General features: G+C 59.2%; 1 protein-coding gene across 2 annotated transcripts; it reads left to right on the top strand.

Moving 5' to 3' along the window:
• Positions 1-21,395: 21,395 nt before the first annotated feature.
• KCNA2 (potassium voltage-gated channel subfamily A member 2) lies at positions 21,396-25,766 on the top strand. Of its 2 annotated transcripts, none has more exons than XM_079761469.1 (3): positions 21,396-21,503; positions 22,998-23,237; positions 23,621-25,766. In XM_079761469.1, exon 3 carries the CDS (start codon positions 23,780-23,782, stop codon positions 25,277-25,279), a length of 1,500 nt encoding a protein of 499 aa, XP_079617595.1. In that variant the 5' UTR covers positions 21,396-21,503; positions 22,998-23,237; positions 23,621-23,779; the 3' UTR covers positions 25,280-25,766. The 2 variants fall into 2 exon arrangements, with proteins under 2 accessions (XP_079617595.1, XP_079617594.1); XM_079761468.1 differs by lacking the exon at positions 21,396-21,503 and adding an exon at positions 22,424-22,562.
• Positions 25,767-27,203: the final 1,437 nt, after the last annotated feature.

Below are 27,203 nucleotides of genomic sequence, written 5' to 3'. Positions count from 1 at the left end.
AAGAATAAAGCATAGTTTTCTCAGCCTCCAGCTGATAGAAGAAATCACTGTTTTTCAGCTTTCTGGTCGTGAGACTTTGGTGGTGGACTCCGTGAGCCTTGATTTGTATTTCATTTTAAGGTACCGCACCTTTAAGTCCTTCATGAACATTTGCAGAGTGAATGAAGCAATGCAGCTGGTTGCCAAGGGATTAGGGATGGTCTCTTTGAACCATGGAGGGAATTCTCACTTTCCCACTGATCTTCAACAGAAACGTCTGTCTGTAAGGATTACTTGCACACCTCCGATGGGTTAGAGACACTCGGTCCTCAGTGCATTTTCTTCTATATTATAACCTTTATCTGTATGGTGCTTCTCTGTCCCTTAGGTCCATGTATCATCCTATATAATAAAAGCCTAATATGCTAAGTGTTCGACTGTGCAACCAGTCGCTATGATGTGCACTGACCACCAGGGGGCAGACGCTCCGACCCGTAGGTTAGCTTGCTGCTGGGGTATGGCCTATCGGGACTGAGCACTCCCTGGAGCCCTCCCGCAGTCCCTCCCTGGCCCTGATTGTGCACTGGTGGGGTCCCTCGGCCTGGCCTGCACCCTCTCGCAATCTGAGACCTCTCAGGGGATGTCGGAGAGCCAGTTTTAGCCCAATCCCAGCAGGCCAGGCCAAGGGACCCCACTGGTGCACGAATCCATGCACCGGGCCTCTAGTGAATTTATAAGTTCCATCCATCACAGCCAACATAGGTTGCACTGTTATTTTTTTAAATCCTTTGTTCACGCCAAATGATACCCGATAAGTCAGAAGGAAGGCGCCCAAAGAGGGGCACCCTCTGGGGGCAACGCTGTTGTTTGACATCGAAGGTCAGCGAAGTCATCACTTTGGAAATGAAGCCACAAGAGAAGGAACAAAGGCACTAACCCAGGAATCCGATTTCAAATCACACAGTTGACAAGGAGATGAGTCTGTGTGGCCGTCCCTCACCTGTCTGGTCCAATTTGGCAATTTGGCCCATTGAGCGCCTCAGGGTGAAGACGGAGGGACACAAATGGACTTGGAGGCACCACCTCATTAACCTTGACAATGTCGGAGAAGAGTCGATGCCAGGTATCACCAGTCTAGTTTATACCCGCAGGCCAGCCGGGAGAACACACAGCTGTTCCCACCTCGCCGGCACCTAAGCGCAGCGACAGTGCGCGGTGGGAGGCGGAGGGGCTGAGAGGAGCTGGGAAGCAGTGGGAGATGCTAAGCCTCCCGGTGTCGTGCGTTTCCTTTCTCTCTGCAGAGAGCTGAGGACTCTGCGGAGGAAAAGGCTATGTCCTTTGATTTGTCGCAACGGGGATGGAAATAATTAGGGGAGAAGGGGGAACTGGCCTTCACAGGATGGATGTGGATTTTTGAGGCAGAGTACTTTTTTTTTTTTTTTTTTGCCTTGTAATTTCTGGAGGCAGTTTGTGAAGCGGATTGAACCTTCTATGTCCTCGTCTTAAGAAAGGAATGAGTTCCTGATTTGAATATGCTTCTCCCTCCAGGCACCTACTGTGTTGGCCGAGCTCGCCACGCGTGCCATAGCCAAGGAGGAAGCTGGGGCTGTGATGTGCATGGACGGCTAGTCAGACAGATCACACAGCTCCCCGAGGTGCACCGCGCCGGGAACCACAGTCTCGGGATGGCTGGAGTTCACAGTGGGGCTGTTTGTGACAACGTGGATGGACCTAGAGAATGTCACGCTAAGGGAAATAACTCAGTCGAAGAAAGTTAAGAACCATATGATGTCACACATACGTGGAGTATACAATGGGGAGCAACAAATGAACAAACAAGGAAAAAACTCATAGACACAGGTAACAGTATGGTGGTTACCAGAGGGAAAGAGGAGTGGGGGGTGGGGGGAGTCGAGGGTAAAGGGGATCAAATACACTGAGTGGCCAGATTATTATGATCTCTGAATGCATAATAATCTGTCCACTCAGTGTGTGTGTGTGTGTGTGTGTGTGTGTGTGTGTGTGTGTGTGTGTGTATTGGAGGCCCGGTGCATGAATTCGTGCATGTGTAGGGTCCAGCAAGCCTGGCCAGGGGAAGGGGACATGGGTGGTTGGCTGGCCTGCCTGCTGGTCAAACTCCTGGTCAAGGGGACAATTTGCATATTAGCCTTTTATTATATAGGATATACACTGAGTGGCCAGATCATTATGCGTTCAGAGATCATAATAATCTGGCCACTCGGTGTATATGGTGACAGAAGATGATTTGACTTTGGGTGGTGGGCACACACTGCAATCTACCAATGCTGTCTCATAGAACCGTACCCTTGAAACCTTTATCATCTGATTAAAGGACAATTAGCTCAGCCCAGGGGCCTTTGGGAAATGAGACAGGAGTTTAGGTTTGACAAGGAAGAAGAAATGACTGCGTGAGGCAAATGAGGGGAGGGCTTTTCAGCTCCTTGCAGCCAGTGCCAATCTAGTTCTCAATCACAAGTTGCCAGCCCCGCTGAGCGTTGTGATACCACCGTGTGGAGGCTCTCGGCGCCAGACGCACAGAACACACGCTTGCCAAGGACTCGAGACGGTTGTCTCAGCAGCGCAAACCCTTAAAAAAAAAAAACCTCAAACTATTGCAGCACTTAAAAAATAGTTGGATTCACTACAACACAAAATATGGCTCTCTTGCAAGTTTTCTCTCTAAATTTGGAAACGCAGGAGGAGCGTTGACGACGTTAATCTGTACTTTCAAATCAACCACACTTATTTCATCTGGTTGCTGTTTTAGAAGAGCTGTTTATTATTCCAGGAACCGTCGGGGTCCTCATGGTAAGCTTTCAGACTTAGAAACAGGAAATCAGATTTTATCTCAAGTGTAATAACAACCTCAGTGTTTACACATTTCCAGTAGCTTCTAGACTTCACCAGAGGACTACTGCAATCGGCAATCCTTTGAAGTATTCAACTTGGGCAAGAGCACTGTGTTTAAGCTGGATTTGTCTGTTGATATCTAAGTGATTCTCAGTGCAAAAATATGCACACATTCTCTTATTCTTGTGGAATCTACTGGAAGGAGGTACCAGACTTCAGATCTACATAAGCAAGAACCACTGACTAACTTCCAGTAAGATTTTAGTTACTGGTAATTCTAAGCAAACGTCTTAACAAAACTGAAAATATCACGGTCTTCCTACTTGTGATAACAGAGAAAGAACATAGATTTACTGGAAAGGAAAATACGAATTCTAAAGGTTGCAAATGGGCCTCCATCCTTATTATTCATGGCAATTCCTTCAGGTCTATTCAAGAGGAATTTAGGGAGCTGGGGACCAGTAGCATCAGCACCACTTAAGAGCTTGTTAGGAATGCAGAACCTGCCTGGCTGGCCTGGCTCAGTGGTTGAGCATCGACCTATAAACCAGGAGGTCATGGTTCGATTCCCAGTCAAGGCACATGCCCGGGTTGTGGGCTCAATCCCCAGTGCGGGGCATGCAGGAGGCAGTCAACCAATGCTTCTCTCTCATCATTGATCTCTCTCTCTCTCTCTCTCTCTCTCTCTCTTCCTCTCTGAAACCAATAAAAATATATTTTTAAAAAAACAACAAATAAAAGACAGTCTGCAGAATATCAGCCCTGGAGGGTGTGGCTCAGCTGGTTGAGAGTCTTCCTGTGCACCTAATGGTTGCCGGTTCAATTCCCCGTCAGAGCATGTGCCCCGATTCGATGTTTGATTCAGTTTTGGGTTCTGACGTCAATGTCTCTCCTCTTCCTCTTTCTCTAAAGTCAATAAAAACATATTTATAAAAATTAGAGAAAAATCGAGAATCTCAGACTCCACCGCAAGCCGACTGAATTAGAATCTGAATTTTAATAAAACCCCCAAGTGATTCCGCGCACAGGAAAATGGAAGAAACATGACTATCAGAGTTCTGCGACTCAGGAAGTCTCACAGAAAGTCTCGCTCCGAGACGTTCCACCTGTGAGCCCTCAGAATGGAGGAACAGACCCATAAGGCCAACTTGGAGTTCAGCTAAAATAAGCCACCTTGCTCCTGTCTACGTTTGTTGCTATAAAGTCCAAGGACAACGTGGCTAAGAAGGAATACTTTTATGATGGAACGCTAAGAGTTGAAAGGCTACTACAAGTTTCTACTTAGGATCGGATTCTACTTCTCAATGGAGGCTAAATGCTTCAAGATTCCATAGCCCAATGACCCCCACCAAAGCTCTCCACCAAGCCGACCCCTCACCAGCTGTAAACCCCGGGAAGGCCCCAGTGTGGGGCGTGCAGGTTTTCAGCCCTGTTGAGGGTAGACTTTATGGATGTTGGGAAATGAAAGATCAGACAGAGGGCCGAAAACCAGGACTACAGGCTTTATTAGAGGAGAAGGACCCCTGCCGGGCTGTCTCGCAGGGGAGAGTAGCAGCATGTGCAGAGGGGAACACGCCTTTTGAGGGGAGAAACGGGAAGGGATGGGGCTTAGGGTACTTGGCACGCGCTGATTGGTGGTTTCATATAAGGCACATGATTAGGCACTTAGGGACTTAGGAATCAAGAGCTTAGGGATTTGGCAGGTGCTGATTGGTGGTTCAATGTACAGTCCATATAAGGTGCCTGGTTAGGTGCTCAGGAATGTCCAGGCCGCCGGTGCAGGTTACGTCATACTCCGTCCATCAGCTGGGGGAAGGGAGGACCTATCAGGAAATGGGTAAAATGACAGTTCTCACCTCTCTGTTGCCGATCACCAACGGCGTCAGATGTTTCACCGGCGCTCTTCTACGTCTTTACCTCTATTAACACAGCGAATCCTCAAAGCGACCCTAAAAGGCAGGTTCTATCATTATCACCCCCATTTCGGAGATGAGGAAGCGGAGGCGTGGAGAGGTGAGGCCACTTGTCTCGAGTCATAAAACTAGACAGCGCCAGAGCTGGGCCCTGCGCTTGTTCCAACCAGACGCTTCGCCTCGGGGCTGTGGGGCCACCTCAGCCAGGGGTGGGGTGTCTCCGCCCCTCACAAGGGTCCTACCAGGTAGGCAGCGCACAGGTGAGAACAAGGCCTCAGCTGATCAGCGAGGAGGCCTCCGTGCCTCCGAGCCTTCCCACCACCTCCACTGCCGCAAATCCCCACCCCCCCCCCCCCGCCCCCAGCCTAATCCGCTGCTGGGACCCCTGTCCCTGCACAATCAGAGCCCAGGAGGTCAACCCCTGCACCAAAGGCACGAACGCCTCATCGCACCGCCTCCCTCCCGCCAGACCCAACATGTGGATTTTGTATGTACCCCGCATGTTCTGCGGGAGAAAGCTGGGTTTTCAGCCCTGTTGACGGTGGCTCTTTGTATGTGCAAGTCGAACCCTGGTCCCGAACACACAGGTCACCAGCGTGCCTGCTCCTGGCTGCGGCCTCGCTGGAGAGCCCCTCGCCGCCCTCATTCTTCTCCGCAGACAGGAAACCTCCTTGCAGCCCTGCGGGGGAGGGGGATGGAGCTCCGTGCGCTATTAATAGCGATCCGTATTAAAATGTAGAAAGATTGTGGAGGAAGAGAGAAAAAGGTGGGGGTAGGGGATTTCCATGGCAACTCAACCACCCCTCGGTTTCCACCGAGTGGGGAGGACGAAGGCATAGTAAATAAAGAAAAGGAAGCCGAGGGAGCCTGGATGGCACGTGATGGCGAAGGAAGCCAGACAGCTCCGGAGGGAGGCTGAGTGATGAGCTGGAAGCGGAGGGCGGGTCTCTGGAGGGGATTCTCCGCCTCGGAGAGCAGCCAGCCCGGCTGGCAGAGGTAAACCTCTGTCCTCAGACTGCAGGGCTCAGACGCAGAAGCCACCACACAGCGGGCCCTGGACAAAGGAGGTAGTGATGAATGAGTGACTCTTCCTGGGAAGCAGGCATTCTCCCGACACCCTCCTGGGAGCCACCCCCCTGGACCTCTGTGTGTATGTGCAGATACTGACCTGGAATCACCCTTCTTCATCCCCGCCCCTCACCCCGGGGTGGTCGATGGACTCCAGGCAGACCTAGCAAGATCGGGACCGTGGGGAGCACCAGCCACTCACACACGCACATAGAACACATGCCAACATGTTAGGCGGGGACACCAGGGAAGAGGATGAGCTTTAGTCCGCGCTTCCCAGGTGACCGGATACGCACACATGCTTTCATGTGAAGCTGGGCAGCTGCTTCAGCAACCTGGGACTCCTCAGCCCGCCAGTCACCCGGGCAACGCAGGGTGCATCCCGGACTGAGACAAGGGATGACTCCCCGGCATGCAAGAATTTCTCTCCTCTGCTAAAGGCTGGAATTCATGCTGAGGGTTTACATCATCACCGGTCTGTCTCCATCACACTCTGTGACACTTAGCACAAGGCTCTGTTCCCATTAATTGACACTTCAGTCTCTGGGAATTCGCATGAGCGCAAGCACACGTGTGTGTGTGTGTGTGTGTGTGTGTGTGTATTTGTATGTGCAGCTCTATGCCATTTCTGCTAATGGAAAGAAGCAATGCTGGAGATAAGCAAAATATCCAAAGTCATTTTATTTTTTTATATATTTTTTTATTGATTTCAGAGAGGAAGGCAGAGGGAGAGATAGAGACATCAATGATGAGAGAGAATCATGGATTGGCTGCCTCCTGCACATCCCCTACTGGAGATCGAGCCCACAACCCGGGCATGTGCCCTAGACTGGAATGGAATCTGGGACCCTTCAGTCTGCAGGCGGATGCTCTATCCACTGAGCCAAGCCAGCTAGTGCCAAGTCATTTTTAAGGCTTTGTAATGCATGAAATGTATTGTAGAGGAGGCTACCAGCAGGTGTTTGAGAGCATTTTTAAATGAGGCTGCTATAGTCTGGGAGAGAGATAGCACGGGCAACAACACCGTCTGGGATTAAAAACTGGCCCCAGATAATCTACAGATCGCCTGGCAGAGCCGCGAGCCACAGACAGGCATCCGGGGCACAGCATTCACGCTGGCTCCTCCCCACTGCTCAGACCTGGGCCACCCGGGACAGTGCTCAAGGACAGTGGCCTCAAGGCCATGAGTTCGAACCATGCACCAAATCTTGTAGACAGATACTCGCCTTGCTCTGGTTTCTGGAGGCAGAAGGTAGAGGGGTGGGGTGGGGTGGGGAGGACGAAGAGTCATTGATCAGGATGGCGTTGCTACAAAGTCCAAGCGAGAGACCTCTGTGGCTTTGGACTGTACGCTTGCAGGCTTGGCTGGGGGATCAAAGAGGGGCCCCGATATTCACAACTGCACATTGTGAGGCAATGCCACCATTGCGGGGAGTGACATCCCAGCCACCAGCCCTCCCCCACCTCGGTCCTGAAGGCCACCCAGTCCTGGCAGGGCCTGTCCCAAGGTCGTTCCTCCAACACCGTGGCTGTCAGGCCACACCTGGCTGACCTCCCGTTCGGAGAAGACAGCCCGTGGCACCCAGAACCCCTCTTCCTGATGGTGAAACGAGCCTCGCCCTCCTTCCCAGGGCGTCTCTAAACTTCCGGGTGTCTTTTCCTTGGTCCATCTGAGATTCACCACGTTTCCCAATAGTCACTGCCCACGGGGCACCACGTACCACGAAAAGTCCAGCCACAGCCACCTGTGGTCACAGGCAAAGGGTGGGGAGTCAAAGGTGAGGCCCCAGAGGGTCAGAGGAATAACTCCGATGGCCCAGCAAAACCTCCGCACTCAACACCTGCGGCCTCACACCTGCCACAGAGCGGGGCCTCTTCCGGTTTCAGCCCCACCGCCCGCCTTCCCTCTGAAACGGGGAAACCCAAACCAGATGCGCGGCTGTGGAAACCGAGAGAAGCCCAGCGCCCTCCTCCTCCCCTAGCTCTGCCTCCTGGCCCTTCCCAGGGCCGATGGGGCGGGACAGAGCCCAGCAGCTGGGCTGTCCCCTGAGAAGGGACAGATGTGGTGTCTCTGGCCCGGACGCTCAGAAAGGTCCCAGCTGAGGAGGCTGCCTGGTGGCCAAGCGATTCCTCCCAGCTGCCATGCAGCAACGAGGAGTTCCAGCTGGTGCCGGTTGATGAAGAGCAGGTCCGGGCCTGCTCCCTGGGCTACAGGACCCGTCTGTCCCACTCGCTAGACTCAGGATGTAATTAGTCATCAAGGTCACGGTGGAGCTCCAGGCCTGGCCCATCAGGACAATTGAGCAAAAGCGGATTTCTGGGGGGGTGTTGCCACGACAGAATACCACTGGCCAACGCCGGGGGCGGAGAGAGACGCCCAGCCTGTGTGCCTGCCACCTGTGCAAGCATTCTGATGAGGGGCTTACAGACCACCAGCTGCACAGGACACGCCGTGGGCACACACCGGCCACGGGCTCCTGCAAGGTCAGACCACATGAGATCATGGCTTTTATTTTTTTATTTTTACTTACGTTTTTTGTGTGTGTGTGTGTTTTTTAACAAGGATGTGGAGGAACATGAACAGGCAGAAGTAGTCAGGTGAATGGGGTGGGGGGCGGGGCCAGGTGAACAGCCGGAAGTGGTCCAGTGACAAAGGGGGTGGGGCCAGGTGGACAGTCCAAGTAGTCAGGTGAACAAAGGGCTGGGGACACTTGAACTTGGACACTGGTCCAGGGAACTAGGGGGTGTGGCCCCGTGAACAGGGAGGAGGGGTCTGGTGAGGCTCAAGATGCGTCCCCCCCACACACACACCTGGTTGGGCAGACTCTGGATGGCAGCCAGAGGGTCCAGGCCCTCAGGATCAAGAGGTGCCCTGTGAACCTAGGAGTAGGCTGGCCTCAGGGCCCAGCGACCAGTGAGGGACACTGGTGGGGGGAGGACAGGGCGCCCAGAAGGGTCAAGCGGTTTAGTGGTTGCAACACAGCTGTTCCCCGGAGGTCAAAGCCCACAGGCAGGGCTTCTGGTCTCAGGACAGTCTACTGAGAGATGCCCCGATTGGGGGGGGGGGGTGCATCACAGAGGGCACCTGGCCACATGGACCTCACGGCTGTCTTGAAGGGGGGCTGGCGTCTGCCTTCCTTGCCTTGCTCCCCGCTGCGTAGAAGTCTGCCCGTGGGCAGAAGGTGACTCTGGGGCGATGGGTGTTAGGCACGTAACCCAACACCCAGGGTGGGGAGGTCCGCCCTGTGTGGGAAGATCAAACCAGCCCGGCCGGTGTTGCCCAGTGGCTGAGCATCGACCTATGAACCAGGAGGTCTGGACTCCATTCCCGGTCAGGGCTCATGCCCGGTTGGAGGCTAGATCCCCAGTAGGGGGCGTGATGCAGGCAGCCGATCAATGATTCTCTCTCATCATTGACGTTTCTATCTCTGTCCCTGTCCCTTCCTCTCTGAAGTCAATAAAAATAAGTTTTTAAAATATAAGGCGAAATCCTAACAACAAATATGAGGGCCACCTCTCACTATCTATAGCCACCCCCTGACCCTGACCCACCCCAACCCCAGCATGAAGCCTGACCTTAGCCCTGACCTCAAAGGTGGCCCATTCACAGCATGGCGACTCTTCCTGGGGCCGGGCCACCTCCTACCGCCCTCTTACGGTGGCATGTGTCTTCCTGGCTCCTCCTCCGTCTCCCCCAAACCCAGGTTACACAACGGATCGGTGTTACCAGCTCGGCGGAATGACAGGGCTGTGACCCTAGCCGTCGGGGAGCAGTACATTCCCGCGGACGGACAGCGGACGGACGGACAGCGGCTCCTGCAGGCGGGAGGAATGAGGGGACACAGGAGGTCCGTTTCAGTTTTGTCTCAGCCGCTTCCTGGCTGCCTCTGGCAAACCCTCCATCTCAGCCGGCCTCCATCAGGGCTAGACCCAGGCCTCCTGCTCAAACATCCGTATCTGGAAAACACTCGGCCTCACGAGGCAGAACAACACCTGGGGGTGAGCAGAGAGCGAGGAATCCGGACAAAAGGGCCCATCCGTCCGTCCGTCCATCTGTCCGTCCGGGAGGCCGGGCTCCAGAAGGCCGAGTCTGCGCCTCCCCAGCCAGGGTCAGCCTCTCTCCTGCGCCTCAGCCTCAGCGGCCGTCGCCAGGCCACAGGCAGGGGCTTTTTTGGGCTGTGGGAGTGGAGAGCGAAGAGCAAGGGCACAGGCCAGGTGAGGGGAAAAGACTCATTCTTCTTTTCAGAGAAAGACCTGTTCTCGCCTCCCCTTGCTGGGTGGCAGGAAACAGCTAGAGACTGCTGATGAAGCGTCGTGCAAATAGGTCAACCCAACGACACCCAGGAGCTCTGACCAAGAAAGGAAGTGCTGATGGGGCACGCAGCACACTGAGCGCCATCCGGGTCAGCCTGGAGGACTTCCTGGAGGCGAGCTTTCAGCTGGGTTTCCCAGGGGGGTGAGGGAAGGCGGGGGGGGGGGGCATCAAGCATGAGCCCGGGTGTGTGGGTCTTAACACCCAAGGAATGATGTGAGCAAAGACGGAGAGAATAGGAGATGAATCTCGGGCCAGGAGTAAGGAGATGAGCTTTGATGGGGAGGCATCGTCAGGGCCGGACGGGGTGGGGTGGGGGGGGGGGGAGGGCAGGGGAGGGCGGGATTCTGAGCTTTCGCAGGAAGCAACACGGGACCTGGAAGGGATGGGGGATTCTGAACAAGGACCCTCGGTGTCCTTCCAATCTGGGGGTTGGCCACGGAAAGAAGGGGCCCATCCCAGAGCATTAACTACAACTCCCAGCAGCACCTCAGTTCCAGCGGGGCAAGGGTTGGGTCCCCTCCTTCTCCCGGCTTTCAGACCCTGCACCCAGGCTGACATATCCCTGGCCAGCCTCTGGCCCAGCTGTCTGCGGGCTTTGTGCTGCCATCTGGTGGTGGAGGAATGGAAGACCAGTCTTCGTGGTTCCAGGACTTGCTGGGGGGGTGGCGGGGGGGGGGGGGGGGGGGGAGCCAGTGGCCAGGGAGTGGGTTGTGGGTGGAGTTCGCTTGGAGTTTGCTGAGGCCCTTTGGAGGGTGAAGGGGGAGGTGGAGTCACTGGGAGTCCACAAGTCATTCCTCTTTCTAAAAGGTACAATTTTTTTGCGCTTCCATTTGTCCCTTTTTGCCCACCACGTAGCACAGGCCTGGCAGAGAGCAGGTACTTAGTGTCTGTGGTTTTCCTTGATAGTAAGCAATGCACCAACGTGCAGCAGGTGCTTCTACGTACGACCCAGCGTCCTCCTCTAACAGCCCTGGGAGGAGCGGGTGACGATCCTGTGATAAAAGAGGGAACTGAGATTGTGAGCCACCCATTGAGTCACTTGGTGAGTCGTCCGTGAGCACAGCCATGTGTCATTGTCCCGGGCACTGGGGCGCGGAGGTGGGTGCCCAGGGTGGGGTGCGCCTTCCCAGAGCTGATGGCGGGGAGAGAAGAGAGTCATTATGCAAATCACTCCAGGGTGATTCGTGGGTTTTCGCTGTGATGGATACCCTAAAAAGGAGAAAAGGCGCGGAGTGCTGACGGACGCTAACTAACGTGGAGCCCTTTGGGTTCAGACGTTTGCCTCTCCCAGCCTGACGTGCGGCCACGCAGAACACAAGCGAATACTCCTTCCTCTTCGCCTTCAGCTCCCCCCCCCCGCCCCCCACTTTTAATCCCATCTCCTCCTGGGGTCTTCTTTCTTTTCTCTCCTCCTAATGGACTCCTCTTCTCTGCCAATGCTATGCGTTTTTGTCAGTCAACCCCCAAAGATGGGTGGGATTGCAGAGGGCGGACTTGGGAGAAAAGACACGCATTTCATCCACCGCCCCTTTGGCTAGATCTCGCCCATCCCTTTCTTGTTTTAAGCCCGTGGATCAAGCGTTGCCCAAGAGGGGTCCCTCTCTACTTTCAATACCCTCTTTTCTGTTCCTATCCTGGGTGTTGCAATTCCTGTCCACCTCACAGGAGTTTTTGCCTCTCACTTCCCCCTCAGCCCACGCCTGGCACTAACGTCTCCTGCAGTTCAAGTAATCTATAGATGTCTCAAGAAGAAAACTAAAATGTTCTTGTACCTTTTTCCTGTTGCTTCCCTATTCTCTTTCTTCAGACTGAATCGATAAACATTTACCTAGCATTTTTTATGGAAACTTGTTTTTTTTAAAAAAAGCGAATGAACCCTTATTCCCCCAGCAAAGCACGGCGTCCTAAGGAATGGGACTTCGCAGGACAAAATAAACCAGGGGCCAAGGCCAGTGTCCGACCCAGGACTCTCGGGACGTGGTGTCCGCGGGGGGACACCGCCTGGCTCCGGCGGTTGGAGAATTTCAGGACCCTCGGGCAAAGCCACGCCTTCACTTGTGCGGGGGCTGCCCCAGCCACAGGGAAGGCCGCGGCTTTCCTCGGGCTGAGTCCTCACCCTTCGGGGAGGCGTCCCCGCCGCGCTGGCCCGGAGCTGTGCCGGCCGTCACACGTGTTCACAGCAGCAGCGGGCAGACACACTGGCTGGCACAGAATACACGTCACAGAGTGAAGGCAGCTGGTTCTGCGGGCACCTGGGGGTGAGGGGGAGGATCATTTATACGGAGATTTCGGTGGGAATGACCACAGAGCAGGAGCCGTGTGGGAGATGGGAGTGGGACCTGATCCTTCGGCTCACCCCCCACCCACATCTGCGCCTCTGGACATCCGGTGGCCAGTCCAGCAGCCCCCAGCTCTCTCCCTGCCCTGCTCTGCTCAGCTCTGCCCGGCCACCCCTTGACCCTCTGGCCCGGCCCACCCCCTGACCCTCTGGCCCGGCCCACCCCCCCACCCTCTGCCAATTGAGGGCCCATTCTTAGCTGCAAGGCGTGCAGCCCCTGAGAAGGGTCAGCAGGAATCCCAGGCGAGACCACGGGCAGCCACGCCTGGGGGACGGGGCTCACTGTCGCCAGGAGGACATTCCACCAGTTGTCCCAGGGGCCAGCCTGCAAAGTGAGGGCCGGGGATGGGGTGGGGTCGTGGGCAGCGAGTCCGGCCTGGGGATGTTCCCAGGACGCCTGGAGGTGACCTCTGCGGCACTGTGTGTGTGTGGGGGGGGGGCTGCGCGGGTTCCCCCGGAGGAGAGGGGTCTGGAGGAGAAACTGGGGTGTGTGCGGACACGGGGGAGCCTGGGTGCCAGAGACGTCACACGTTCTGGGAGCTGAGAAGTCCGATAGGAGCCTCCTGGTCCTGGGTGCTCAGCAGGTTAGTGCCTAATCTCTCTCTCTCTCTCTCTCTCTCTCTCTCTCTCTCTCTCTCTCTGTGTGTGTGTGTGTGTGTGTGTGTGTGTGTGTGTGTGTGTCTGTGTGTGTCTGTCTCATTAAGCCACTGTCTGCTCTCAGGAAGCTCATGCCAGCACCATCGCTATGGGTGTGGACCTGACCTCAGGTGACTGGAGGTGCTGGCATTTGGAGCTTAAAAAATAGGAGGGGGAAATCATGTTTACCCTCAAATTTTCACCTGCCGTGTTTTTAAAAGCCCCAGGACCTGGGATAGCGGACACACTGGAGGCCAGGTGCTGGCTCAGAAACCCTGGCCCCTGGACATCCCGTTCCCCCCTCTCCTGGAGCCGCGTGGAGGGGGGTGGTGGTGGCTCCAATCCCCAGGTTGTGCCGCAGTGTGCAGATGCCGGTGTGTCTGGCGCCCTCTGGTGGCCACGGGCCGCGCATGCGTCCGACCCTTTCTGCAGAGCTTCTCTATGTAGGCCAGTGGGACTGACCTCTGGGGGTGGGAGCAGATCTCACAGCCAAGGCAGGAGAGCTTAGACCAGTCTGTTGCTACGCGCTGGTCATTAAGGGCATCCTCTCTGTCGGGAACAAGGTCAACGCAGGCATTACCATGCATTCATTCATTTATCCCCCAATATATGCCAGGCATCTCTTAGAAAGTCGTGTGTAAGCAGAGACCCCATAAAGGGAGAGAGGGAGTCCTGGGAGTGTTTGGGGAAAGAGTCTTTCTTCGAGGTCACGGGGACAGTGAAGGCGCAGGCCCTGCCATAGGGATGTGCGTGCTGGGTCTGAAAACCAACCGGTGAGGAGGCCGCTGGCCTGGCCGAAGGGGAAAGGGAACATGGAGGCGGTTCCCACAGCCACTCTCGGGGAGTGAATGAGTGAGTGAGTGAGTGAATGAATGAAGTAGGCGGAGGTGTGCAGATTGCCCCAGGAAGCCCAACCCGTGCCTCGACGTCCCTTTCAGGGCCTCTGGACATTCTCCTTAAAGACACCTCTCCAAGGTCCCTGCTTGTGAAGGCTTCCAAGGCACTGGTGTACTCTCTTCCCCAGCTCAAGCCAAGTCCTCTGCCTCGGGTTCAAGTTCATTGCTCACAACTCTGCTTCCCTCTCCAGCTCTAGGGAAGGAGCTCCTGATGCAACTAGTATGTGCTGGGCAGCTCCTGTCTGCCAAGCTCCGCTGTCCCCGCCGGCTGGGCTCGTGCCTGGTGTGGAGCTGGGGCTGGTGAGTCAGGCAGACCTGGCCGCTGGCTGGCTGTGGGGCGGCAGCCGGCAGGTTCCTCGACCTCACCACGCTTCGGTTTCCATATTTGTAGAGCGGGAATGAAAACGGCGCCCGCCTCTGTCAGGTGTTAGCCTTATCGCAGGAGCCGGGAGGGAGAATTTCAACGAGACCCTTATTTCCAGGGCCTACGGCGTTTCCCTTCGGAGCCACGGCCCCTCTCTCTGAGTTCGCCCTGGGGTCCACCCCTCTTACAGGAAGAGCGTCTGCTTATTTTCTGAAGGCTCCTAGGCCTCCCATAGGGGGCGGCGGGAAGGGAGGGGGTGTCTGTAGCCCCTTGTAGAGCGACTTCCAGCCCCTTCCACTGCTGTCTCCAGCCCCCACTGCTGGCCTTACAGCGACCATGACCTTGACCATTATCAGATGAACTTGAGGGCAGGGGACAGGGAGATCTGGCAGCTGCATTCTCTGCCCCTCACATCCCAGGAAGAGAGGTCTGGGGAGGGGTGTGGACCCCCTGCCCCTTCAGGTCCACACCAGGGGATCTCGGGGATCTATGGACTAGGGAAGCCCTGGCCAGAGTTCAGAGAAGAGAAGGAGTGTTTTGGGCAGAACAGGCTCAGAGACGCGTGGCGAGCCCCACACCACATCCTCAAGGCAGGAAGGAGCTCTGAGCTCTCCTTCTTTCTCAGTGGCTGAGTCCTCTCCTATCTAGTTTCGGCTTCCCTGGGTATCTCCCTGTACTTCCCCAATATGGCCACTGGGTGGCACTGTTGGATGACCCTGGAATTTCAAGTGCCAGGCAGGCGCCTGGGCTCAGAGTGTGGAGGGGGGAGGAGACCTCGGATTCCACTCGGGGTCCCTCCTTTCCGCCTCCCCTCAGGCCCCAGGCTCTTGTCCATTCCTAGATTATCTTCCCTCTCCCAGGTGCATCTTGGCTCTGCAGCGCGGGAAAATGTCCCAATGGCTCGGCCCCTCCATCCTCTGTTCCCTTTCCCCTTCCTCAGAGAGGCTGTCGTCTGGGACCCCAGATCTGGGTTCCTGGACAAGGCCCCGCTGCCTCTGCAGACCAGGCTCATTGCAGTCAACAGGCAGGGATCTGTCATCTGCTGGCTTCCTGTCCAAACTCTCACCAGTTCTGCTTCTTACATCCCGGGGAAGCCTTGCCTGAGTGGTGTGTGACGGCCAGGCTGTTCTTAAAGATCCCCTTTTCGGTCCCTCAGTCCATCAAATGTCCCCCACATCTAACTGAGCCCCGTCCCTGCAGCCTGGGCCCATTTTCTCTCTGTGGGCTGCAGCGTGGGAGGCCCCCGAGCTCCCCTTGCAATGGCCCTCCCTGGCCTCCGAGAACATCATTAAGATGCACTGAGCATCAGGGGGGCACTGTCCTGAATTTCATCAGGGCCCGTCTCCAAAGTGACTTGGCATCTCTGACGTCCTTCCCGCCCTCTCAGCACGGAGAGACGTGCTGGGGGCACGGCTGGCCCGGGCACCAGGGCGGCCTGCCACTTCCTAGAGACACATGACCTTGAGCAGGTCACATGACCTTGCTGAACCTCCGTGCCCTCTCAGTCAAACAGCTATAGCAGGGTTCCTTCTAATACCATGGTCCCAGTTCCTCGCCGGGGTGAAGTCAGAGAGCTGATCACAGGACAAGAAGGCGTCATATGCATTATGGGGCCCCGCGTTCCCATTTCACAGGTGTGGAAGCTGTGGCCCCAAAGGAGAAGGGATTTACCCAAGGTCATCCGCCCCAAGGTCGCCCGGGTAGTGGCGGAACTGGGCCTGGCACTGCTAGGCCGACGGTCTCTCCATGATATCAACTTGCTTCTCCTTCGCTCTGTTCCCTTCTCCATGGACGGAAGGCGGAAAAGGGGGCGAGGAAGGACATGGGGTCACAGGAACCATCGGCCCCCGGAGGTGAGCAGCCGAGCCAGGACTCACCGCCAGGCCTGCCTGAGTCCAGGTCTTACCCTAACCCGTCTGTTCAAACCAGCCAGAGCCTTCCAGGCACTTTAGTTTGATGCCGTAGGATGGGGACGGAGGGAGGCGGGAAGCATCAGATCATAAAAGGCTTCATGTGCCTTTTAGGACATACAGGTTGTATAATAGCAACAGGGAGCCAGGGAGGAGGTCAGAGGTAAGTGACCACCAGGGCAGCTGTGTGGAGAGGAGCCGGGGTGGGGTGGGGGTGGGGCTGGTCTGAAAGTGGGGGAGCGGGAAGGTTGCAGCTGCCCAGGCCATGCCCGCTGGTGGCCTGAACCAGGGTAGAGGGGAGGGACAGGGAGCCAGAGAAACGTGGGCAGATGCCAAGGCTAAGGGAGTGGCGGATGTGGGGGATGGCAGGTGAGAGAGCGGAGAAGGATTTCCCGTTGGTTTCCGGTTTGGGCAACAGGGTAAACGGTGTGTCTCCCCAACGAGGGGAACGTGAGGGAGGAGCACCTGGGAAGTGGGGCTAATGGCTCTGCTGCTCCGGAGACGAGCCTGGGCTGGAGACAGAGCGTCCAGGGGTCAGCCGTGGGCAGTGCCAGGGCCCTGGGACCAGCAACCTCTGCTCTGGCTCTGACCTGCCTCAGGCCAGCTGGTCACCTTGAGAGCCATCGGGGAGCTGGTGGAGGTGCCAGCGTGGAACAGGAATTGTCCCTCTTGCCGGTGGGAGGAGGGGCATTCAGAGTTCTCTTCCCAGACGTCCAGGCCACCTGGGCACCACAGCTGAGAAAGGGCCCTGAGCCGGACCGGCCGGGACTGAGAGGACACTGCCCGTGCTCAGGGGCAGACTTCCTCGGGCAGCGGAGTTACAGGTGGCCCCGGGCGCAGGCCTGGGACACAAAAGGTGTCGCTGTCACCGTCATCGCAAACCCCTCCCTCCTCCACCCCTGACAGAGGAGAGTCTCTTGGTGGCGATGCCGCGAGGATGACATGTCGACAGCTGGCCCTCGGTGTTTGCTTTGGGACGGGCTCTGTTCTGAGTGCCTTACATTCCAGCCACACGATACAGCGCCCGGGCCGGGGACCGAGTCACTGAGCTACGCAGGGCAGGCCCGGGAGGAGGCCCCAGGTCTGCGGGCCCCAGGGGCCGGACGGAACCACGGGCCTCTGCCTTCGGGTGTCAGTGCCTGACAGCGGCGGCTGGGAACCGTGCGGGAGGCCCACCCCTGAGCCATTTTTATTTGGCCAAGGCTTGCGGCGGAGTGCGGTGAGTGTGAGGGCGCTGATTCAGGACAGGAGCCGCGGCCCAGGCGTCCACACAGCAGCTCCTTAGAGGCAGCTGGGGTTCATCTCAGAAGGCTGCTTGGAGGAGGAGGCCCTCAGGTGAATAGGAAGCTGGGAGGGCTGCTCATTCGACTTCCAGGCGAAGTCCTCCGATGTCAGGCATGGCGCACCCTGCAGGGCACAACCGGGACAGCAGTGACGACAAGAAGAGGGAGCTACTCTTCCCCACTGGCCAGGCTTCTCCCAGCACATCCACGTTGTCTCCTCTCCAAGCCTAACAAGGGGACTTTAACACTTCTTTCCTCCCTTCCTTCCTCTCCCTTCAAACCCCAGGAAGCCAGGGGAGTGGGTATGGGGGTTGAGAGGGCAAGGAGGGGACATGTTATCCTTCCTCTTTTACAAGTAAATTGCGGCCCAGAAAGGTCAAGTGAGCGACCTCGGGTCACACAGCCCTGCATGCTGAGACCGAACCCCAGAATGCAGCCCTGGTTGGATGCGCTGCCAGGGTGAGGGGCGCTGGGTCTGGGCCCTGCCGATGTGAGGAGCAAGCACAGAGCCCCGTGCCCTCGGCTCCTGGAGTTTGCACTGTCGCCCCGATTGATTCCTGCGGTGTGAACAGTTCCCAGCCCCCGTCTGAAGCACACCGCCCGCCAGCTTGGGCAGCCTCCACCAGACGGACGGACGGACGGACGTGCGGGTCTGCCTGGAGCATCCGCGAGTTCTCCTGGCCTGACCCCACGTCGCTAAGGGCAGGACTGGAGCCCAGAGGCCGGCCCAGCTAGCGGAGACGCGGGCAGCACGAGGCGATGGTGATTTGTGGAGTCGGACGTCTTGAGCTCCGTCCCAGCCTCCCCACTAAATCACCCCGGACAGCGGCTTGTCCTCTCGGAGCGTCAATAGCGCCCACGGTAAGATGGAGATCCTGGCATCCTTCCCACGGGGCGGCTGCGGGGATTCAATCAAAGGACTTAGGAGCAGCTGTCAGCCCAGGGCCTGGGCCTGGACCCCACGCTTCCCTCCCTGCTCCCCGTGGGCTGGCGGGGCTGTGCAGCCACAGCAGCAGGCGGATGGGGTCCTGGGGGAGCGAGCATGGGGGTGGGGGGGGTGGGTGGCGTCATGCGAGGCAGGCCCACGGTCCTCTGGGAGTGACCCCTGAGAAGGTGTCGTCTGCTGTGTTCGTGCACGTGATGGGAGCCTGGGTCCTGGGTGGGGTGGGCGTGGCACACGGCCGGAGACCCTCCTTGCACCGACGGTGGTCACAGCGCAGGAGCCAGACTGGAAGGGAAGGAGGGGGTGGGCCTGACCCACCCAGGGAAGGGGTCACGGGGCACTCAGCCGTGCTCGTGTGGCCAAAAGGAAGACATGACGACCGCAAAGCGAGCTGACCGTGACTGAGCCCCCGGTTAAGCTCGCTGGCTGTCCACCCCGTGCGCCTCACGTCGTCCCCTCCGCCCTGAGAAGGGGTTTTGCTGCCCCGCTCAGCAAGCCAGGAAACGGAGGCACGGAGCGTTTCTCTAACGTAACCCGCTCGAGCTCACCCCAGCCAGCAAGTGTCAGAGCTAGGACTGGGCCCATGGTCTCCTTACCCAGCCCTGCGGACCCAAAAGCTACAGCCCACTCTCCGGAACAACTGTAGTGATGGTGTTTTTGTTTTTTAATGTCCTTCTCTCGTTTCTTTTTGTTGTTGTTCAAACTTAGGCTTTAAAGGGGAGGTAGGATGACAAAACCCCGAGGCCTTTCCTCCCTTCCTTCCTCTCCCTTCAAACCCCAGGAAGCCACGACTACATCCGATGGAACGGGGGGGGGGGCGGGGGGGCAGAGAAAGATCCCAAAGAGGGCAATGAACTCCACGTGCTGGCTCTCTTACGGAGCGGCGACGTGTGGGGGCTGGGGCGTGTGTCCTAGGGACTCAGGGCCTCGTTCCCGTCGGGGAGCCATCCCTCCGTGGCAGGGCGCTTCGCCCCTCTCTGCCTCAGTTTCCTTTCCCTGAAACGATGATGACGGAGAAGCTATGAGAGCCGCCAGGATGAAATGTCCCACTGGGCTGGAGGCCCCAGCAGGGTCTGACAACTGGTCGGCACTTGTCACCAATCAGCATGGCTGTTCATTCCCCCCCCAAGAGTTTTTCTCTGTCCACAGCTTTGTTTTAACAGAGGAGAGCGAAGGAAATATATGGACACGATCGAGCGGAAAAGGCCGCGGGGCTGTGACTGACATGGGAACCCAATGCGGCCAGGAGAGACAGCCCCCGGGTGCTGGTCCGGGGAGGCTCCAGGGTGTGGAGTGGGGTTCTGGGGGACAGTCTGGTGCAGCGGTGGGAATGGCTGGGACCTCAGGGAAGTGAGGGGTGCGGCAAGCTCAGACGCAGAGAGGACGGGGCCACAAGAACCTGGTGACGGTGCCAGCAGAGGAGCAGCCAAAAGCTGAGCTGCAGGCGGGGAGTGAGGTGGGGAGTTTCCTGGGAGGCCCAGCGCGGTGTCTGCTGGGCGCGCAGGTCTTTGTCGATGACGTCACCCTGACAACCGCCCAGGAGGTATCGGCGTTTTGCAGATGAGGACACCGAGGTCCAGAGACGTGGCTTAACTTGCCTGGTCACTGGGCAGGGACCTCAGGTCTCCGCCTGGCCAGTTCCAAAATGCCCAGGCCATCCCCTGCCTGGGACATGGACCGCCCAGCTTCAAGGAGCCCGAAACCTAACCAGCCCTGCCTTAGCATCATCTGTCATCCCAAGAGCTCCCTGGGGTCACTACCCTCCCCCACCTCCCCACCCCACCCCCACAGCTCTGGGTAGACCACCCAGAGGAAAGGGCAGGATCCCACCCAGCTGGACCTTCTGGGCTCTGGAAGCTTCCACCACAAGCTACAGGCCCAGAGGGGAGGCCCTCTGAGCGAGGAGGGCCCAGCGGGAGCCTCCTGGCCGCTGCATTGCAGTCAGGGCTCCAGGAAGAGGGATCCTGGCGGAGCCCTGGAGAACAGAACTCAGGGGCCTGGGGCTGGGCGGCGGCTCCCAAGGGCACCCTGGATGCTCCCAGGTCCCCCATCTGAGCAGAGGGCAGGCTGCGCTTCCCACAGGCATCCTTCCAAGAGCAAAGGGTATCCTCTCTGGGGCACCCCCTCCCCCCTCTTCCCCCCTGCCCCCGCCGGGGGGGTGCTGTGAGCTGCACATCTGAGGCCCTGCACTCCAGCTGACTTTGCCAGGCCTGAGGGTCTGCTCAGTGACCCCTCCCCAGGGCCTCTGCAGGTCCCCAGCCGGCCCTGCCCTGGCCCTGGCCCTGGTCCTGGGAAGGGGGCTGGAGGACCGGCCTGCGGCTCCTCGCGGTGGGGGCCACCGCAGCAGCAAGTTTGTGCCACACTGCGGCCACCCCGCACCTGCTGCAGCCAAGCGGCGGCTGGGTAAGAGCGCGGTGGAGAGGCAGGGCTGGAGGGGGGCCACCGAGGGGTCGTCACATCCAGGTCGGCAGCATCGTAATGATCGCTCCCCTGTCCCCTGGGCCGGATTCCTCCCCGGCCGGCCAGCCCGGGGCAGCGGCTCTCCAGCGTCCTCCTCGCCTACTTCAGCATTGGGCAGGCAGCCCTCCTGCTCCCCCCGCACCTTCTCCCCTGCTCCCCCCGCCCGGCAGCTCCCCGCCGAGTTCGCCGCCGGCTTCGGGTTGGGGAGCCGGCCCCTGCCAAAGAAGGGGCGTCTTTCTGTGGGGTGGGGGCCGAGGCCAGGGACTCAGCCCGGCGGCCAGCGCGGTGGCGGTGGCGGCGGCGGCGGGCGCGCGCCTCGCGGTCCCGGCCCCCGCCGGCCCCTTTAATTCGAGTTCGCAGCCGGGCCAGGTGCGGCGCTGCGTGGCGCGGTGCGGCTGCGGGCGGCGGCCGGGCGCTCCGTACGCGCCGCCCGCGGGACTGCAGAGCCGGCTCCCGGCTGGCCGCCCGCACCCGCCGCCGCCGCGGTCCCCCAGGAACATGGAGGCTCCGGGAGCCCGGCCGGAAGGGTAAATCAGGGTCGGGGCGCTGGGCTGCGCGTGCTGCCCCCCGGCCTGGGCTGCGGCGCCCGGAGGGGCTGCGGGGCACCCGGCGCCACCTGCAGCGCGGGGGTCGGGCTGAGCCCCGGGCGGGGAAGCCGGGCCGGGTCGGCGGGCGAGGGGCTGGCGCCCCGCGGGAGGGAGGACGCCGAGTGGGCTCGGGACCCCGGGCGGTGCGCGGCGCGGGGCGGCGGGGGAGCGGGGAGCCGGCGGGGGATGCGAAGTGCGGCTGCCGCAGAGCCGCGGCTGGTAAATAGCTCCGCTGGCGGGACCGGGTCGCTGGGACGCGGGGCTGCGGGCGCCGCCGGCCGGGAATCCACACGGCTCCGCGGCCGAGGAGGGCTTTTCCGCTTCCCCGCGGCCGCGCGCTGCGGCGGAGCCCCCGCGCCCGGGAGGAGGCTGAGACCCGGGGAGGCCGCCCGCCCCTCGCCCCCCAGTTCAGGCTCCAGAGTTTCCGGGTGGGGATGGCGCCTCGGGGGTCCCTCGGCTGCACCCCGCAGGCCAAGGAGCCTGGCTGCGCTCGGCCCGCAACGGGAGCCCCACGGACCGGGCAGGAGGGAGTTAAGGCGGCGCTGGCGGCCGCGGCGGCCGGTGGGTCTAGGCCGCCCGCGCGGAGACGAGCGCGGAGCGCGCGCGCTGGAATCCCGGCCGGGCCCGGGGCGCCGGGGAGAGGGCCCAGGCCCCTCCCGCTGCGGGGCGGACGGGATGGGGCCGGCGGGGCGTCCAGCTCAGCAGCCGGCCTCCTCCGGGCTCCCCTCTCGCTGCTGCCAAGCCGCCGGGCAGCCAGGCTGGCCGCTCTGCCGCCCCTGGCCCGGAGGACGAGGGGTTTCTCTCTGGGGGGGAAGTCGGTGGTCCGGCGCCTGCCCGGCTCAAATGCCGAGCGCCTGGGGGGAGGCCTGCAGCCAGGGATACCCGAGGGCGAATCAGTCCTGGGCCCAAGCCAGGCAGCGCTGTGCAGCCGAGCTTTCTGCGGGAGGAGTCCCCCTTGCCGAGCTCGGAAGGAGTGCGCGTTGGGGGGACCCCGCGGAGGTCAGAGCGTGGGTAGGCTGCAGTGTGGGCAGCTCTCCGCTCTCTAGAGGCTGGGCCTGACCTGGGGTGGGAGGGCTCTGCCCCGAGTCCCTCCTGATGGCCGCCGAGGACCAACAGGGGACCTGGCTCAGCCGGGGAGGCCCCGGGAGGAGACAGACCCAGCCAAGCCTGAAGGCTTGTTTGGGGGGGGGGGGGGGGAATGCTTCCAGCCGATGAAAGCCTGCCCACAGGAGGCTGGGGGGCTGAGGGGAGTCTCAGGTGTGACCCCAGGACGGGAAGGGCGTGTGGAAGGGAGGCTGCGGGGGCCCTGAGGCTGGGCACCAGCCTCCCCGCAGCCCTGGCCCCACCTGGCTGCCGTCTCTCCCCCGGCAGCGTCCCACCTCCTGAGACTCGGGCTTCTGCTGACCTTTGCATCTCGCCTCCTTCCTTCCACAGGCTCCGGCCCCACGCGCAGCCGTCCTGGCCGCCCGCGCGCCCCTGACCAGGCACCCGCCGCCCCTGCGGCCCAGCCCAGACCTGGAGTTCACCTCCAGGACCTGGCGCCCGCCCTCCTGCCCACGATGACTCACCATTCTTTCTAGCTGAAGCGTGGAAACGTGATGGGGAGTCAGGCTGCCTGTGTGTGCAGCTAGGGTTCCCTCACCGGCTGATCGGCTCCCCGTCCCTGCCTCCCAGGTAAGCCGGTCTCTTATTTAACAACAGCCGTGCGTGGGGTCCCCCCGTGGGGGTGGTGAGGGGGACCCAGGTCCAAGGTCCGCCACAGCCAATACCTCCCGGGGCGCCGGCACCTTCAAGACCTTAGCTCAGCGCCTGAGGGAAGGTTCTCTTCCAGCCTCCGTCCTGGGTTATGCTCTTGCGTGTGCGGTGCAGAGGGGTCCGCCCCCTTCCCTCAGTGCAGGGCATTCCAGAGCCCCCCCCCCCATGACCCCCAGCCAGGCTCCGGGGTGAAACGAAATTGTGCTTTTCGGTGGCTGTGGCCATGCTTCCGGTGGGAGACACAGACCAGCAACCCCCCGACACCGAGTGGCCTCACGTCCTTCACGGCCTCTGTCTTTCAGCCACGCTGAGTCCCTGGCTCCCAGAGAGCCCCCCGGGCTCTCCCGCAGGGGCCCAGGCCCATGCGCCCGCATCTCCCGGGACCGGCGGCGGCACCCTGAGCTCCCTGCCCCCAGGCAGCTGGAAGGCGTCAGCGTGAGGCGCCTCTCTCAGTCCCAACTATGACAGTAGCCACCGGAGACCCGGCGGACGAGGCTGCCGCCCTCCCGGGGCACCCGCAGGACACCTATGACCCGGAGGCCGACCACGAGTGCTGCGAGCGGGTGGTCATCAACATCTCGGGGCTGCGGTTCGAGACCCAGCTGAAGACCTTGGCCCAGTTCCCGGAGACCCTCCTCGGGGACCCCAAGAAGCGGATGCGGTACTTCGACCCCCTCCGCAACGAGTACTTCTTCGACCGGAACCGCCCCAGCTTCGACGCCATCCTCTACTACTACCAGTCGGGGGGCCGGCTGCGGCGCCCCGTGAACGTGCCCCTGGACATCTTCTCGGAGGAGATTCGGTTCTACGAGCTGGGGGAGGAGGCCATGGAGATGTTCCGGGAAGACGAGGGCTACATCAAAGAGGAGGAGCGGCCGCTGCCCGAGAACGAGTTCCAGAGGCAGGTGTGGCTCCTCTTCGAGTACCCGGAGAGCTCGGGGCCCGCCCGGATTATAGCCATCGTGTCCGTCATGGTGATCCTGATCTCCATCGTCAGCTTCTGCCTGGAGACGCTGCCCATCTTCCGGGACGAGAACGAGGACGTGCACGGCGGGGGCGTGACCTTCCACGCCTACTCCAACAGCACCGTCGGCTACCAGCCGTCGACGTCCTTCACCGACCCCTTCTTCATCGTGGAGACGCTCTGCATCATCTGGTTCTCCTTTGAGTTCCTGGTGCGGTTCTTCGCCTGCCCCAGCAAGGCCGGCTTCTTCACCAACATCATGAACATCATCGACATCGTGGCCATCATCCCCTACTTCATCACGCTGGGCACGGAGCTGGCCGAGAAGCCCGAGGACGCCCAGCAGGGCCAGCAGGCCATGTCGCTGGCCATCCTCCGCGTCATCCGGTTGGTAAGAGTCTTTAGGATTTTCAAGCTGTCCAGACACTCCAAAGGTCTCCAGATCCTAGGGCAGACCCTCAAGGCCAGCATGCGGGAATTGGGCCTCCTGATATTCTTCCTCTTCATCGGGGTCATCCTGTTCTCTAGCGCCGTCTATTTCGCGGAGGCCGATGAGCGAGACTCCCAGTTCCCCAGCATCCCGGATGCCTTCTGGTGGGCAGTCGTCTCCATGACAACCGTAGGCTATGGAGACATGGTCCCGACGACCATTGGGGGCAAGATCGTGGGTTCCCTGTGCGCCATTGCAGGTGTGTTAACCATTGCCTTACCAGTCCCCGTCATAGTGTCCAATTTCAACTACTTCTACCACCGCGAGACAGAGGGGGAGGAGCAGGCCCAGTACTTGCAAGTGGCGAGCTGTCCAAAGATCCCGTCCTCCCCTGACCTAAAGAAAAGTAGAAGTGCCTCTACCATTAGTAAGTCTGACTACATGGAGATCCAGGAGGGGGTGAACAACAGCAACGAGGACTTTAGGGAGGAAAACTTGAAGACGGCCAACTGCACGCTGGCTAATACAAACTATGTGAATATTACCAAAATGTTAACCGATGTCTGATTGCAGCCTCTTAGCATACCCCCAGCTCCACGGGACTGAATGCAGGCGTTGCATAACCGCCTGCCCTGTAGTCAGTCTGTTCCACAGTGTGTAATCCGGTTCTGCATGGGACGCAATAGTCGTGCAAGTGACTTTTGATCTTTTGATTTTTTTTTGACTTAGAACACAGAATAGCTCCCCATGGCTTTTCACGCGAACCTTCACCGCCGGCTTAGGGGGTTTCCAAAGATGGGAGTCGCCTATGGAGCCGGGATTTTGAGGCCACCTCATAGCACATACATAACCTGAGGCCCACCTTTCCTCCCTGGGTAAATGCACACAGCATCCAGGAGAGGCACCCTCCCCCCCCCCCCCCCGGCACCCCCTACCCCGCCCCTCCCATCTGAGCCCACCTGCCCAGGGAACCAAGGTGGCTTGGCTTTAAAGTGCTGGTAATTACGCGGGAGGTCGTTTCCATGTTGCATTGAAAAGAACACGAGGTCCTATGTATTGGAATCCCTTTCTTGGTCACAGGCTGGGGTCTGTGAATCGCAGCTGCCAAGTAGATGCTCCGGAGGCTTGTGTTTCATAACGGGAAATGCTGCATTTGGGTTTTTTTCCTCTCTGCAGTGTCGATGAGAGGGAAGCCCGGGGGAGGGAGAGTTCGTGTGACCGGTTGCAAGTTGCCAAGTCTCTCATCTGCTCCCTTAGGCCTGTGGAGAGCAGCTGACACACCCAGGGACCTCTCCACTTCAGATGTCACCATTTTTGCAGGCTTCCGGGTCACAAAAGCACGTCCAGTCTCTTGGTTGCCCGGGAGTTTTCAGACGTCTGCTTTCCCAGCGCCGGGGCCCAGCTACCCTGACACTGCAGTGGAATGTCCAGCGATGCCATAGAGCTGCATGGGTGTTTGTTGCATGAACTTCAATATTTAAAACACAGGAGATAACCTGTTTTCTTAGTAGCCCACACAGTATTCATCTTTAGAGTATTAATAGCCTAGGAATGGCATTGAACTAGGGTGTTTCACCCCATCCCCCCCCATCGGAAGAGAAAAGCCCTCAATCAGGAGAAAAAATAGACTGTTCAGAATGGGGACCCAAACTTTTGGCCCTCCAGCCCACCCCATCCCTGCTCTTCCAGATGGGGGCACAGACCTCTGCAAAGCCAGGAGAGCGAGCGGGGAAGGCAGTGTCTAAACACCTCAGCAGTTGAGCCATGGGCACCGGGCCCTGAGGAAGGCCATCCATGGATCCAGTGTATATAGATACATCCCGAGTCTCTCTCACCAGTTCCTCTACTGGCTAGCTCTAGAAACAATTGCATTTGGACCTTGTATAAGCTTATGCAATATTTTTGACACAGGGCAACTTATGCATGTGTTTGACTATGTGCACTACAGTGTATGTATATGTACACATATACATACGTGTGTGTATGTTGGTACGCACACACACTCACACATATATTCGCTCCCTGGAGTTCAGGTTCAGGAGCAAATCCCCTGCTTGGTGGGTTTGGTTATCTAAGAGGCCTAATGGGTTCATTGACCTCCCCGGTAACCCCACAGGGCCTGGGTTTGCTGCCATTGCCTCAGGCACGCCAGTCTCCGTGGATTCGTAGACGTTAGAATTGTCTTTCTGCCCTCCATGTGCTGCAGCTTCAGTCCCCACGGCTGAGGCTTGTCTTACTGAGTGCACAGGGGCCCGGCGGCCCTCGCGGCTCCAGCTGTCCTGGGCCACCCCGCCCCAGGCCTCCCCTCCACCGTCCTTCATGGTCGCCACCTCCATTCTCATCGCTCTCCACCCCGTGCTGTCATTGCCATTGGCTCTGCGTCAGTCCCTTCCATGGACCTTTCCCTTGAGGGCCAGAGTGGATCGCCCGCTCTGAAGCCAAGGATGCCAGCGAGGAGGGCTTCTGGGGACCCAATTCCCAGGGTCTGGAC

The sequence above is a fragment of the Cnephaeus nilssonii genome (assembly GCF_951640355.1).
Source record: "Cnephaeus nilssonii genome assembly, chromosome: 21".
Lineage (NCBI taxonomy): Eukaryota > Metazoa > Chordata > Mammalia > Chiroptera > Vespertilionidae > Cnephaeus > Cnephaeus nilssonii.
Note: the sequence above shows the minus strand (reverse complement) of the source record. Positions and strands in the feature narration are given on the sequence as shown.